Raw genomic sequence first — 12,162 nt, forward strand, 5'->3', positions numbered from 1 at the left:
GGTTCATTGCTGTCAAGGATCGCGGCAAGAAAAGCAATGTGGTTTGCTGAAAAACCAGACTCATGTAAGCAATCAGCAATAGGATAAAAATCCTTACTGGAGACCGTTGACGAGGATTCTTTGGTGGAGAGACCAGGCGAGAGAACGTGTGAGGGATAATGTACATTGCGAGTGACAACGTAATCCTTAGGAAACACAGACGGTTTCTTGGTACGAAGACCCTTGCCGAGAAGTTCAGGAAAACCCGGTGATGGTGGTGACTCAACAAGAGGCACAAGATCGATCATAGGTGAAAACGACGACAACGAAGGAGTAGAATCAATATCACAAGGAGGAGCCAAAGGTGGGTTATGCACTGATTGTTTAGGTGTCAATGGCGAGGAATCAACAACAGCTGGTGTGTGAGCAATAGTAGGTGTGGGTTCAAGAACAATATTGGTGGCGGGAGGAATAGTAGATAATGAACCGGAAGGTGCAGGGTCGTGGACGTTGGTAGGGTCATCGAGAAACAGGTCACCAGTGATAGGACCTGATGGTATGACCGACGGTGAGGAGTTCTCAATCGTAGTGAAAGGAAAAACATCCTCCTGAAAACGCACATCTCTACTTGTGAAAAACTGTTTTGTGTCAAGATCATACAAACGCCAGGCCTTCTTACCAAACAGATAACCGACCATGATACACCTCCGACTGCAAGAACCGAACTTGTCCTTGTCGCGAGAGCGGTGGTGAGCATAACATAAGCAACCGAATACACGGATCATGGCATAAGAAGGTGGTGAACTAAAGAGCATTTCATATGGTGTTTTATCCTTTAAAACAGATGATGGAGTCTGGTTGATAAGATGTGTAGCAGTGAGAATGCTCTCACCCCAAAAGTTAGTTGGTAAATGACCTTGAAAGAGGCAAGCACGGGCCACATTAAGGATGCGGCGGTGTTTACGCCCTACCCAGCCGTTCTGCTGTGGAGTATCAACGCAGGAAGTTTGATGTATAATCCCTTGCTGTTGAAACTAGGACGTGAGACACATGAATTCAGTCCCATGATCACTATGAAATTCCTTCACTTGTTTACCTAACTGCCTTTCAGACATTGCACAAAAAAATTTAATCAAACCAGGGACTTCAGATTTGGCCGTCATCAAGTATGTCCAAACCGACCTGGAGTAGTCATCAACAAATGTAAGAAAGTAGCAAGCTCCACTTGTTGATGGAGTTCGATAAGGACCCCATACGTCACAATGTACAAGTGAAAAACAATCCAAAGCTTTATTAATGCTATCAGCAAAAACCTCTCTTGTTTGTTTAGAACGAAAATAAATATCGCAACTTTTGATCTCTCCAACATCATTGGAGGAACATACACATTCGGGTAAGGATAACAAAACACTGGTAGATGGGTGTCCTAATCTACGATGCCACAAGGCCACTAAGCTAGAATCCTTGGATGATTTGTGGACACCTGCAGCGGACACACCGGTAAAGTAGTACACTCCCTCACGTTCCTCCTCTGCTCCAATCAAAGTCCTCAAAAAACGGTCCTGCAAAAAGCACAAAGTGTCTGTGAAAATTACGATAGATCCAGTTTGTTTCAGCAAATTAGAAACAGGGATTAATGTGCAGTCAAAATCCGGAACAAACAACACATCATCGAGAAGATAGGCAGAGCTAAGCGGGAGGGAGCCACGCTTAGTAGCTCGAGAGAAGCGACCATCAGGAAACGTCACAGAGGACGAACTGATGTCAATAACATTAACTAAGAGAGAGCAGTCTCCAGACATGTGATGTGAAGCGCCTGTATCAATAATTACATCAGTAAGATTGGTTTTACCCGACAATTTTTCAGATGTGGTGGACGGACGTTGGCTTTGAAGCAAGTTGATTAGTTGAGCAATCTGGTCTGTGTTGCTGTCGGATGTGGTTGCAACACGAGCATTGTTGACCGGTCCTCTGCCACGACGTCTGGATGAACGGCCACCACATTGAGCAGAACGAACATCAGTGTTCCCACGAATAGAGACGTCACGAGTGTCGAAAGTGGAGGGACGAATACCACCTTTTTGTTCGAAATACCAATCTGGGAAGCCATGAAGTTGAAAGCAATCAGAGACATCATGGCCTTGGCGACGACAGTGGGTGCATGAAAGAGTGGAGCGATCGCGAGTCTGAGAGCCAGAGGTAGCTGTAACCTGGGAAGCGACCTTCGCTTGAACAGAGAAACCGATGCCCTCTGTTTTGTTCACTTCACGCATAGTCGCAGCATTGATGTTTTGTTCCTCTCGAACAACACGAGAGTACGCTTGATTCAAAGAGGGAAGAGGATCTTGATTAGTAATTGTCTTCTGTGAGGATGACAAAAAAAATCAAGGCACCTGGGTTATCGGATGCATTGAGAGAGTATATTTTGGTAGTAGAGGCATATGTTGCTGCAACGACTTGCTGTTCCGACATGGTGAAAGCAAAGGCAAGAGACAAGATGCTCGAGTAAAAAAAACGAAGTAGAAGAGTTTTAAACGGCAGCGGTTGTTCCAGGAAGAAAAAAATAAAAAATTAGATCACAAGAACAATATCATAAAATAATTTCTGAAGTTGTTGTTCTATTCATTCACATAGCGTTGCTATTTATACAGACAGAGTCGAGAGTTTATAATAGTCATATCTAAGTAAATATTCTATACATATTTGAGTATATCGTAATAACAATTAAAAAACTCCGATATTCTAATTATAATTCTTCACGTCGTTCCAGTATCTCACAAACTAACATTGTCCACCAAATATCTTCGTGCTTTGATAGTTGTCTTTTTTTCTTAGTTATCAATCTGAAACAATAAAAATCTTTAGAAAAACCAAAGCTTCCTGTAAAAATCTTGACGAGGGCTATTGGCTTTGCTCTGTTTTTACGTTAGGACCTATTAATTATATAAACCCATACCTGACGGTCACGGCATTACTTGGACACCCTTGTATGATAATTGACATGTAGACGTACAATATCTTCGTAAATCATATCGCTCCATGTTTTATCGATAACCATCTTTTAAAAATATTGGAGTTTTTCTTGTGTCTTCTAATTGGAAACCATATATAATTAACACATATATTGATACCATTTACACAGTAATGAGTGCCCAATCTATTTTTCACTTAAAAACATTTTCTCCTTCTTGTTATCAAATATCAGTCCACTAATTTTCTTTTCTTTGGAAACGCGTCATTGATATGATTGACATGCAACCATAGAGCAATGACTTTTAACTTTTTAATCTTTCTTTTATTTGACACCGAGCAATGACTTTTAAACATATCTATCAGGTCAATGGCCTTTTGTGACATTATGAAATAAAACACATCCAAGTCAATGGTCTTGTAATTTTGGCGTATATATATTTTCAAAAGAAAACAAAAGAGGAACCATCCTACAAAAAATGAAATCCAACGACTTAAGAATTTACGTCGAAGGTCGTAGTAGCTCGAATTGTGACCGTGTCAACTCCAACTTTTTTTTTTTTTTAAAGAAACTTTTGGATTGATTTATTAAGAAATAAAAATGCAATTTTTAATAACAATTTTTTGTAACAATTGATAATGAGGACAATATTTCACTCTTACATATAAGTTTAAGACATTTAAACTAATTATTTTTCATCAAAACAAATTTTCCTAAAATTTTATACATTTATAAGCTATACCACCATTTAATATATTTGATATGCCTTTAAATAGCTAATATCAAATTTTAAGTTATTTTTATTAATTGATTAGTATTCAAAAAATATCTCTCATACAGTATTGACAACTTTTCTAAAAAGATAAATATTTTCTTAATAAACGATAGCTAAGCAATGATAAACTTCTAGAATTCATCAGAAATAATCAAACAAAAAAATAAATAACTTAAGTATATGATAATTTGGTTTGAATGCTTCATAAGAGAACATAAACTGCTTTAACCAACAATTAAAAAATATATGTATATACAACAAAAATATTGGTAAAATCAAACACACATCCACTAATCTATAAAAAGAGAGTTCCCCCAAATTTGTTTCTCATTCACCATTCTTTTTCTCAATTCAAAGGGGAGAGACAGAGCGCAAGAGAGAGAGAGAGAGAGTGGAGATGGAATCTCAAAAACAAGAAAGAAGCGTGAAGGAGATGAAAATAGTCACTAAGATCATAGCATTGGCATCCATTTTCTCTTTTATACTATCTTACTCTTCCTTAGTCTCTTCTCTTCAACAAAGACTTCAGTTGCTGTCCATGTATAGCAACCTTGTGGACAAGAAGTACATGTTTTTGCTATGCAATGGGATTGTGGGCTTTATCGTGGGGAGTTTCCGAGGGAATTCTGAAACTCTTTTGCACGATAAAACCATTAACATCGTTGACAGAACAAAAGAAGTAAGGATCAATGACTTAAAAGAAACAGAAGTCAAGAAAGTAGTGGCACTACTTGAAGAAAAGAGTGTTTCTAAAGAAGAAGACAGAGTTGTTTTGTTTAGAGGAGGCGAAGAAGAACAAGAATTAGCATTGGTTGTTGAGGACGATGAGGATGTATTAGTACAAGACCTCGCTATCACTATGGTAGATGATCATAATGATGACAATGAGATAAATGATAGTTTGTTAAGTTCGGAAGAATTGAACAAGAAATGTGAGGAGTTCATCAGGAAGATGAAGGCAGAGATTCGATTCGGCAAGAGAAGCAAATAATTTTCTTAGTCCCGGATAGATGACTTTTCTAGAGTTTAGTTTAGCTATCTTTAGTTTTCATGTTCAGCATGAGAAGTTTATATTTTTCTCTCTTTTGACGAATAGTTTTGTACTTTTTTTCCTCCCTTTTCTTAATTTCCAAATATCAATAAGACGTCCTCCATATTGGCTACATTGATAGGATTCAAACCTCCACCATACACCAACTGCGCAATAACTCATCTTAATCTTTAAATTTGTGTCATGTCTCATAGTCTCATCATTTATATGTGAATGCGATTCGTAATATAGCCAATCCTCGCATGTTCTGTATTGGCTACCACTATCTAATCTTGGGGACACAACACAGTATGTATGTACAAAAGATTTAATGAGGAGCAGTTTATTCCATGTACAAGTCATTTGAAGCTCATGGTAGGTCAAAACATTAGATCTCTACATGTGACAATGAAGCAAATAATTTTCTTTGTCCCGGATAGATGACTTTTCTAGACTTTAGTTTAGCTTTCTTTAGTTTTCATGTTCGGCATGAGAAGTTTATAATTTTCTCTCTTTCGACGAAAAGATTATGTATATTGGTGCCCTGTACTTATGTAGTGTAGTCAATTTGTTTTTCTTCCCTTTTCTTAATTTCCAATTGTCAATAAGACGTCCTCCATAAGACTCAATGCAACACAATGCTTTCTCTACATGTTTCACTGGAACATGAATGAGAGATGGACAAGGTCAGTGATAAGATCCAAATCTCCACAATACACCAACTGAATTTAGTAGTCCAATGATTCATCTTCGCCTTTAAATTTGTGTCATGTCTAATGTGGATGTGATTCATAATATATATCAATCCTAACATGTTCTGAATTGGCTTCCACTATCTAATCTTGGGGGCACAACACATGAGGATGTTACAAGAGATTTAGTGAGAACCATGTTCTCCATACAGGTCATTTGATTTCTACATGTGACAAAGAAGAATCATAGACTTCATAGTAGATAAGAAGAAGAAATCAACTCTGTTCTTGCGGTTGATGCCAAAAACAGGCTTCTCATTACTCTGTTTGACATATGACTAGAACTTAATTCATTTCAGCACTGGCATAAACCATCTAGACGCTTCTCTGCACCAGCTTCCTTCAAGAGCTCTGAAGCAACATGAAATTATGCAACAACAACACCCAGCGAACCAGCAATAGGGACATTGGAAAACAAAATACAAAATAGTATTACGTATCTTGCAACAACAGTAATGTTTTATCACCATACACTTCTGTAAACTCAGAAGTCATACGTCTCAAATAGAAAATACAAGCCGGAAAGAAAGAAAACACAAACAAAGCCTTAGATCCTATCGATATCCTCATCCTCAAACTCAACAAAGTCATCGACCTCATTTTGAGGATCATCTTCAAAATCACCAACAATTCCTTCGTTGAGACGGGTATTATCCGGAAGCTCACCATAAGCCTTGAGAAGCCTAGCCTCATCAGACATGTACTTGAGGATAACATCGGCTTTGTCATCTTGGTAATCCCTCAAACCAACAAGTACAATGTCACCTGCTGCAATCCAAACCTTCTTATGCATCTTACCACGGATATGGCAAAGACGTTTGGTACCATCGATACACATAGCTTCACATCTCCCATTACCAAGCATACGTTGGACTTGCGCGTATTCCTGTCCATCTTCCTTGAATATAAGCTCTCTCTTCTCGTCATCAGCTTCGTTCTTTCCTCTCTTCCTGTTCTTTCCTCCCTTTCCCTTGTTCTTCGGCATGATGTATCTGCACAAAAACAATACATTATCCTCAGATCAAGGTTCAGTCTTTTAAACATGCAGAACAAAACACTCCTCTCTTTTATAAACCACACAAGACTCTAAAACTATAACCAAAGCAAGAACCCTGAAACAAATCTTAAAGACTAACGAAGAAGATACCAATCTAGGGTTTTCAAAACTTCGAATTCGGATTGAGCAATAACCCACAAGAAAAAAATCAAAACTTTTCAAGAATCAAACAACTTCTGATAACGGAGAGGATCGATCGACGATAAAGAACTTCGCCGCCGACTCAAAATTACTGAAAACCCTAATAAAATCTAAAGCTCACGAATCGAGAAATAGGATTAAGAGACGAATTGAATTGAAATAGATCGCGAAGGCTCACCACTAAGGAACGATTCAGATCTGAGATTAAGCTAGAGAAGCCTCTTTCTTGGAAGCGAGATAGATTGACAAATTTGGGGATCAAAGTTTGTAGCTTGCGGCTGCGAAAACTATTCTCTCGACATTTCCAGAAAAGTGTTTATAATATAGTACACGTGTTTTGATTGCCCTTNTTAGTCCCGGATAGATGACTTTTCTAGAGTTTAGTTTAGCTATCTTTAGTTTTCATGTTCAGCATGAGAAGTTTATATTTTTCTCTCTTTTGACGAATAGTTTTGTACTTTTTTTCCTCCCTTTTCTTAATTTCCAAATATCAATAAGACGTCCTCCATATTGGCTACATTGATAGGATTCAAACCTCCACCATACACCAACTGCGCAATAACTCATCTTAATCTTTAAATTTGTGTCATGTCTCATAGTCTCATCATTTATATGTGAATGCGATTCGTAATATAGCCAATCCTCGCATGTTCTGTATTGGCTACCACTATCTAATCTTGGGGACACAACACAGTATGTATGTACAAAAGATTTAATGAGGAGCAGTTTATTCCATGTACAAGTCATTTGAAGCTCATGGTAGGTCAAAACATTAGATCTCTACATGTGACAATGAAGCAAATAATTTTCTTTGTCCCGGATAGATGACTTTTCTAGACTTTAGTTTAGCTTTCTTTAGTTTTCATGTTCGGCATGAGAAGTTTATAATTTTCTCTCTTTCGACGAAAAGATTATGTATATTGGTGCCCTGTACTTATGTAGTGTAGTCAATTTGTTTTTCTTCCCTTTTCTTAATTTCCAATTGTCAATAAGACGTCCTCCATAAGACTCAATGCAACACAATGCTTTCTCTACATGTTTCACTGGAACATGAATGAGAGATGGACAAGGTCAGTGATAAGATCCAAATCTCCACAATACACCAACTGAATTTAGTAGTCCAATGATTCATCTTCGCCTTTAAATTTGTGTCATGTCTAATGTGGATGTGATTCATAATATATATCAATCCTAACATGTTCTGAATTGGCTTCCACTATCTAATCTTGGGGGCACAACACATGAGGATGTTACAAGAGATTTAGTGAGAACCATGTTCTCCATACAGGTCATTTGATTTCTACATGTGACAAAGAAGAATCATAGACTTCATAGTAGATAAGAAGAAGAAATCAACTCTGTTCTTGCGGTTGATGCCAAAAACAGGCTTCTCATTACTCTGTTTGACATATGACTAGAACTTAATTCATTTCAGCACTGGCATAAACCATCTAGACGCTTCTCTGCACCAGCTTCCTTCAAGAGCTCTGAAGCAACATGAAATTATGCAACAACAACACCCAGCGAACCAGCAATAGGGACATTGGAAAACAAAATACAAAATAGTATTACGTATCTTGCAACAACAGTAATGTTTTATCACCATACACTTCTGTAAACTCAGAAGTCATACGTCTCAAATAGAAAATACAAGCCGGAAAGAAAGAAAACACAAACAAAGCCTTAGATCCTATCGATATCCTCATCCTCAAACTCAACAAAGTCATCGACCTCATTTTGAGGATCATCTTCAAAATCACCAACAATTCCTTCGTTGAGACGGGTATTATCCGGAAGCTCACCATAAGCCTTGAGAAGCCTAGCCTCATCAGACATGTACTTGAGGATAACATCGGCTTTGTCATCTTGGTAATCCCTCAAACCAACAAGTACAATGTCACCTGCTGCAATCCAAACCTTCTTATGCATCTTACCACGGATATGGCAAAGACGTTTGGTACCATCGATACACATAGCTTCACATCTCCCATTACCAAGCATACGTTGGACTTGCGCGTATTCCTGTCCATCTTCCTTGAATATAAGCTCTCTCTTCTCGTCATCAGCTTCGTTCTTTCCTCTCTTCCTGTTCTTTCCTCCCTTTCCCTTGTTCTTCGGCATGATGTATCTGCACAAAAACAATACATTATCCTCAGATCAAGGTTCAGTCTTTTAAACATGCAGAACAAAACACTCCTCTCTTTTATAAACCACACAAGACTCTAAAACTATAACCAAAGCAAGAACCCTGAAACAAATCTTAAAGACTAACGAAGAAGATACCAATCTAGGGTTTTCAAAACTTCGAATTCGGATTGAGCAATAACCCACAAGAAAAAAATCAAAACTTTTCAAGAATCAAACAACTTCTGATAACGGAGAGGATCGATCGACGATAAAGAACTTCGCCGCCGACTCAAAATTACTGAAAACCCTAATAAAATCTAAAGCTCACGAATCGAGAAATAGGATTAAGAGACGAATTGAATTGAAATAGATCGCGAAGGCTCACCACTAAGGAACGATTCAGATCTGAGATTAAGCTAGAGAAGCCTCTTTCTTGGAAGCGAGATAGATTGACAAATTTGGGGATCAAAGTTTGTAGCTTGCGGCTGCGAAAACTATTCTCTCGACATTTCCAGAAAAGTGTTTATAATATAGTACACGTGTTTTGATTGCCCTTTGTTTTTAGGTTATATTACGGAACCATACCACTCTCATTTCAATCTGACATTCGGTTTGGTTTAAATTTTGAATTTTCCAAACTATTTTTTTTTTTTTCAACATCAACTATTCATTATCCAAAGCAATACAACAAAATCAAAGGTACATAACATTCACTTTCATAGATTGGACTAAATGCAATGGGTTGATCTAGTATCACCTTGAATCACTAGACGGATCCAACACTACCTAATTGAGAAACATTTTATTTTTTAATCACAATGAGATAGATAACACACCACGACTCTGTGTGAAATCATCTCTTAAACCACCTAAATTGACCTTTTGACACGAAAACAACTACTAACCTAGAGAAGACCAAATCCTATACTGAAGAACAAAGCAACTCCAAGCTATTAGAACCTCGTGATCGGCATGTAGAACTTGTCCCAATAGCATCAACACCCAGAGGCACAACATCAGAAAAGCTTGGCTTCTCCGGCTTTCATTGTTCCGGTCCTAAACCTAAAACAGACAATACATCCGACTGACCCGACCAAGAGTCGCGAAGCAAAACCAGCATGAACAGGGGCTTCCTAGAACTAACCACGCAATAACCAGAATGCTAATCTCCGAAAGATAAGAGATTGAAGCTCAGATTAGCATATCTTCACCTCATGGTGCAATTCCGGATTGGCCACATCGCAGCTGTCTTGTTTTCTCTCTTCTTGGCCGAACTGAAACCACAGAGTTGAGGAAGCTCTCAAGAACGCTGGCTTTGAGGATGTCCTCAAATCTTGGCCACCGACACACACAGAACCTCCCCAACAAACCGGTAGACTCTAAGACCTGACTCAACCGTTAACCTCCAGTCAGCGAGGATCTCCGGCAGAAAGGAAAGGGGTAGCAGGAGGGCGCAGATACGACACCCTGAAGCTGGATAGAAGGCCACCTGGAACAACTTCGAGCCACCACCAATCTCCCGGAGAGGAGAGCGAGCCGAGATCTCTCTCCATAGCGCCAGCCGCCACACCGTCTCGACGCAACAATTAGCTAATCCTCAGCACGACCGGAGAGGAAGAGAGCAAGTCACCCTACTACTACTACTGGAAAACAAAGCAAAGAAGAAGAGCAGAGCCCTCTCACACCGCCGGTTAAAGCCTCAGGCGGCAGTGGCTATAGATCTAGGGTTTTACGGGAATTTTCCAACTATTTTGGTATTAGAAAGTAGTTTTTGTTTTTTTTAAATTTAATATTAAGTTTCGTTTGTGATAGAACTACCACTAATTAATATGAACTTCTTCTTGGTAAATGGTTTTGTGTCTTCATGTTTCTGTTTTCTTGAGGAAAAGGAAATTGTTGAGTTTTGCCTTTTTTCTTGGAAGGTTTTTGTCTTTCCTGTTTATTTTTGTGAGTTTTATATAAATAAGCCTCTTTAGTCTTTGATGATCTCTTTTATCATCAAGGTCGGTCTGCTCTCAACAATGACAAGAATGTCAAAAAAGCAACGCTGCTCGAGTATATTGGAATGGCTGATGAGATTCAAAGGGTGTATCGAAACAATGGAAATCAACGATCGACTCTTCATTCTTCCAACGAAGACAGTTGACACATCGTCAGCAAACATGTAATCCAGATGTTCTCATGGTCTCTTTATAGCCTGATGATCATGATACTCGTGACCCCGTTGTAAAATCTAAGTACACTGGTGTTGGGTTCATTATCATCAGTCAATAACACCCGATTCCTCGTTCCCTATAATAGCTATGACGGTTTCGCTTGTCTCTACCATCACAGCAAAGTTTTGGGGTCAACCCAACCACTAGATGGTATCGGCCTCTCCCTCTCTGTAGCTTACAGCAACTCATTCTCGACTTAGGAGTAGTTTCTACGACCTTAATTACATGGTCTCTAATCTTGGATTTGGTAAAGACAAAATCATGGGTACATACAAGCCCATTTGGTTATACAACTATTCAAAGATTGGCCTAGACAATCTACTACCTGCGAGGTTTCCGACTTTAGCACCAACGCTTGACGGTATGTTTCTCCCACTTCTCCTCATCGAATTGTTGCTTGCCCCGAGCCTGTCTATGTATATGGGTCGCTTCATTGGTTCACCGACTACGAGGAAACCAAAATTTTATCCTTCGATCTTCCAATGTTGATGATTCCGATATCGTTATGTGCGACCTCGACAACCGTTTGTGCATTTCTGAGATGAAGTGGCCCAATCAAGTGATATGGTCATTCAATTCAGCCAATAATACATGGTACAAAATGTGTTCCATTGATCTGGCTACAACTTCTTCTCAATGGTTTGGTAATCACATATGCGCGCTCTTGCCACTAGCACTTTTCGATGGGAAGAAGAAGAAGAAGTTGGTTTTGTACTCTAGTGAGCGAAGGGAAGCAATGGTGGAACTTGATCTCGAAACCAAAACATATGATGTTGTTTTTCATGATATCTCCATCGGTTATCCTGTTTGTTATTTCTAGAGGGTTTAATCTCTATTGCATAAATCTTTGTTATTTTGCCACCATTTAATCTCTATATCATACGTCTTATGATTAAACTCTATATAATACTTTATTGTTCTAATACATCCAATAGTAATCCTATAACACAAATTATGTAAATATATCTGGATTCGATTACTTCACAACTAAAAGGTGATGCAACATGGCCAAACAAAACCTTTTAAATACTTTTTGAAGTTTTAAAAAAAATTATAGATGATGGCCTTGTTCTTTTTCCTATCGCGATTCCATTTGGCACGGTTTTCTAGGCAA

The 12,162-nt window shown here is 38.5% G+C and overlaps 4 protein-coding genes and 1 pseudogene across 4 annotated transcripts; 2 read left to right on the forward strand and 3 right to left on the reverse strand.

Annotated features, from left to right (window-relative positions):
• LOC104766488 lies at nucleotides 1,247–2,866 on the reverse strand. Its single transcript, XM_010490392.2, has 2 exons — nucleotides 1,832–2,866; nucleotides 1,247–1,541 (listed from the first exon to the last, which is right to left on the reverse strand). The coding sequence occupies exons 1-2, from the start codon at nucleotides 2,250–2,252 to the stop codon at nucleotides 1,498–1,500; spliced, it is 465 nt and encodes a 154-aa protein (XP_010488694.1). The 5' UTR covers nucleotides 2,253–2,866; the 3' UTR covers nucleotides 1,247–1,497.
• LOC104766490 lies at nucleotides 4,026–4,899 on the forward strand. Its single transcript, XM_019241125.1, has one exon. The coding sequence runs from the start codon at nucleotides 4,123–4,125 to the stop codon at nucleotides 4,714–4,716; it is 594 nt and encodes a 197-aa protein (XP_019096670.1). The 5' UTR covers nucleotides 4,026–4,122; the 3' UTR covers nucleotides 4,717–4,899.
• On the reverse strand, nucleotides 5,909–7,016 carry LOC104766489 (eukaryotic translation initiation factor 1A-like). The gene is made up of 2 exons (XM_010490393.2): nucleotides 6,884–7,016; nucleotides 5,909–6,499 (listed from the first exon to the last, which is right to left on the reverse strand). Exon 2 carries the CDS (start codon nucleotides 6,490–6,492, stop codon nucleotides 6,055–6,057), a length of 438 nt encoding a protein of 145 aa, XP_010488695.1. The 5' UTR covers nucleotides 6,493–6,499; nucleotides 6,884–7,016; the 3' UTR covers nucleotides 5,909–6,054.
• On the reverse strand, nucleotides 8,243–9,350 carry LOC104766491 (eukaryotic translation initiation factor 1A-like). The gene is made up of 2 exons (XM_010490395.2): nucleotides 9,218–9,350; nucleotides 8,243–8,833 (listed from the first exon to the last, which is right to left on the reverse strand). Exon 2 carries the CDS (start codon nucleotides 8,824–8,826, stop codon nucleotides 8,389–8,391), a length of 438 nt encoding a protein of 145 aa, XP_010488697.1. The 5' UTR covers nucleotides 8,827–8,833; nucleotides 9,218–9,350; the 3' UTR covers nucleotides 8,243–8,388.
• LOC109130845 lies at nucleotides 10,932–11,894 on the forward strand (annotated as a pseudogene).

This window comes from Camelina sativa, chromosome 19, assembly GCF_000633955.1.
Source record: "Camelina sativa cultivar DH55 chromosome 19, Cs, whole genome shotgun sequence".
NCBI classification, from domain to species: Eukaryota; Viridiplantae; Streptophyta; class Magnoliopsida; order Brassicales; family Brassicaceae; genus Camelina; species Camelina sativa.

Excerpts from the sequence above, each read along its gene's own strand:
- LOC104766488 (XM_010490392.2), bottom strand. The coding sequence starts at position 2,252 with ATGCGTGAAGTGAACAAAACAGAGGGCATCGGTTTCTCTGTTCAAGCG. Across the intron at positions 1,542-1,831 it reads CACATCTGAAAAATTGTCGG|GACCGTTTTTTGAGGACTTT; the intron begins GTAAAACCAATC and ends TGCTTTTTGCAG.
- LOC104766490 (XM_019241125.1), top strand. The coding sequence starts at position 4,123 with ATGGAATCTCAAAAACAAGAAAGAAGCGTGAAGGAGATGAAAATAGTC.
- LOC104766489 (XM_010490393.2), bottom strand. The coding sequence starts at position 6,492 with ATGCCGAAGAACAAGGGAAAGGGAGGAAAGAACAGGAAGAGAGGAAAG.
- LOC104766491 (XM_010490395.2), bottom strand. The coding sequence starts at position 8,826 with ATGCCGAAGAACAAGGGAAAGGGAGGAAAGAACAGGAAGAGAGGAAAG.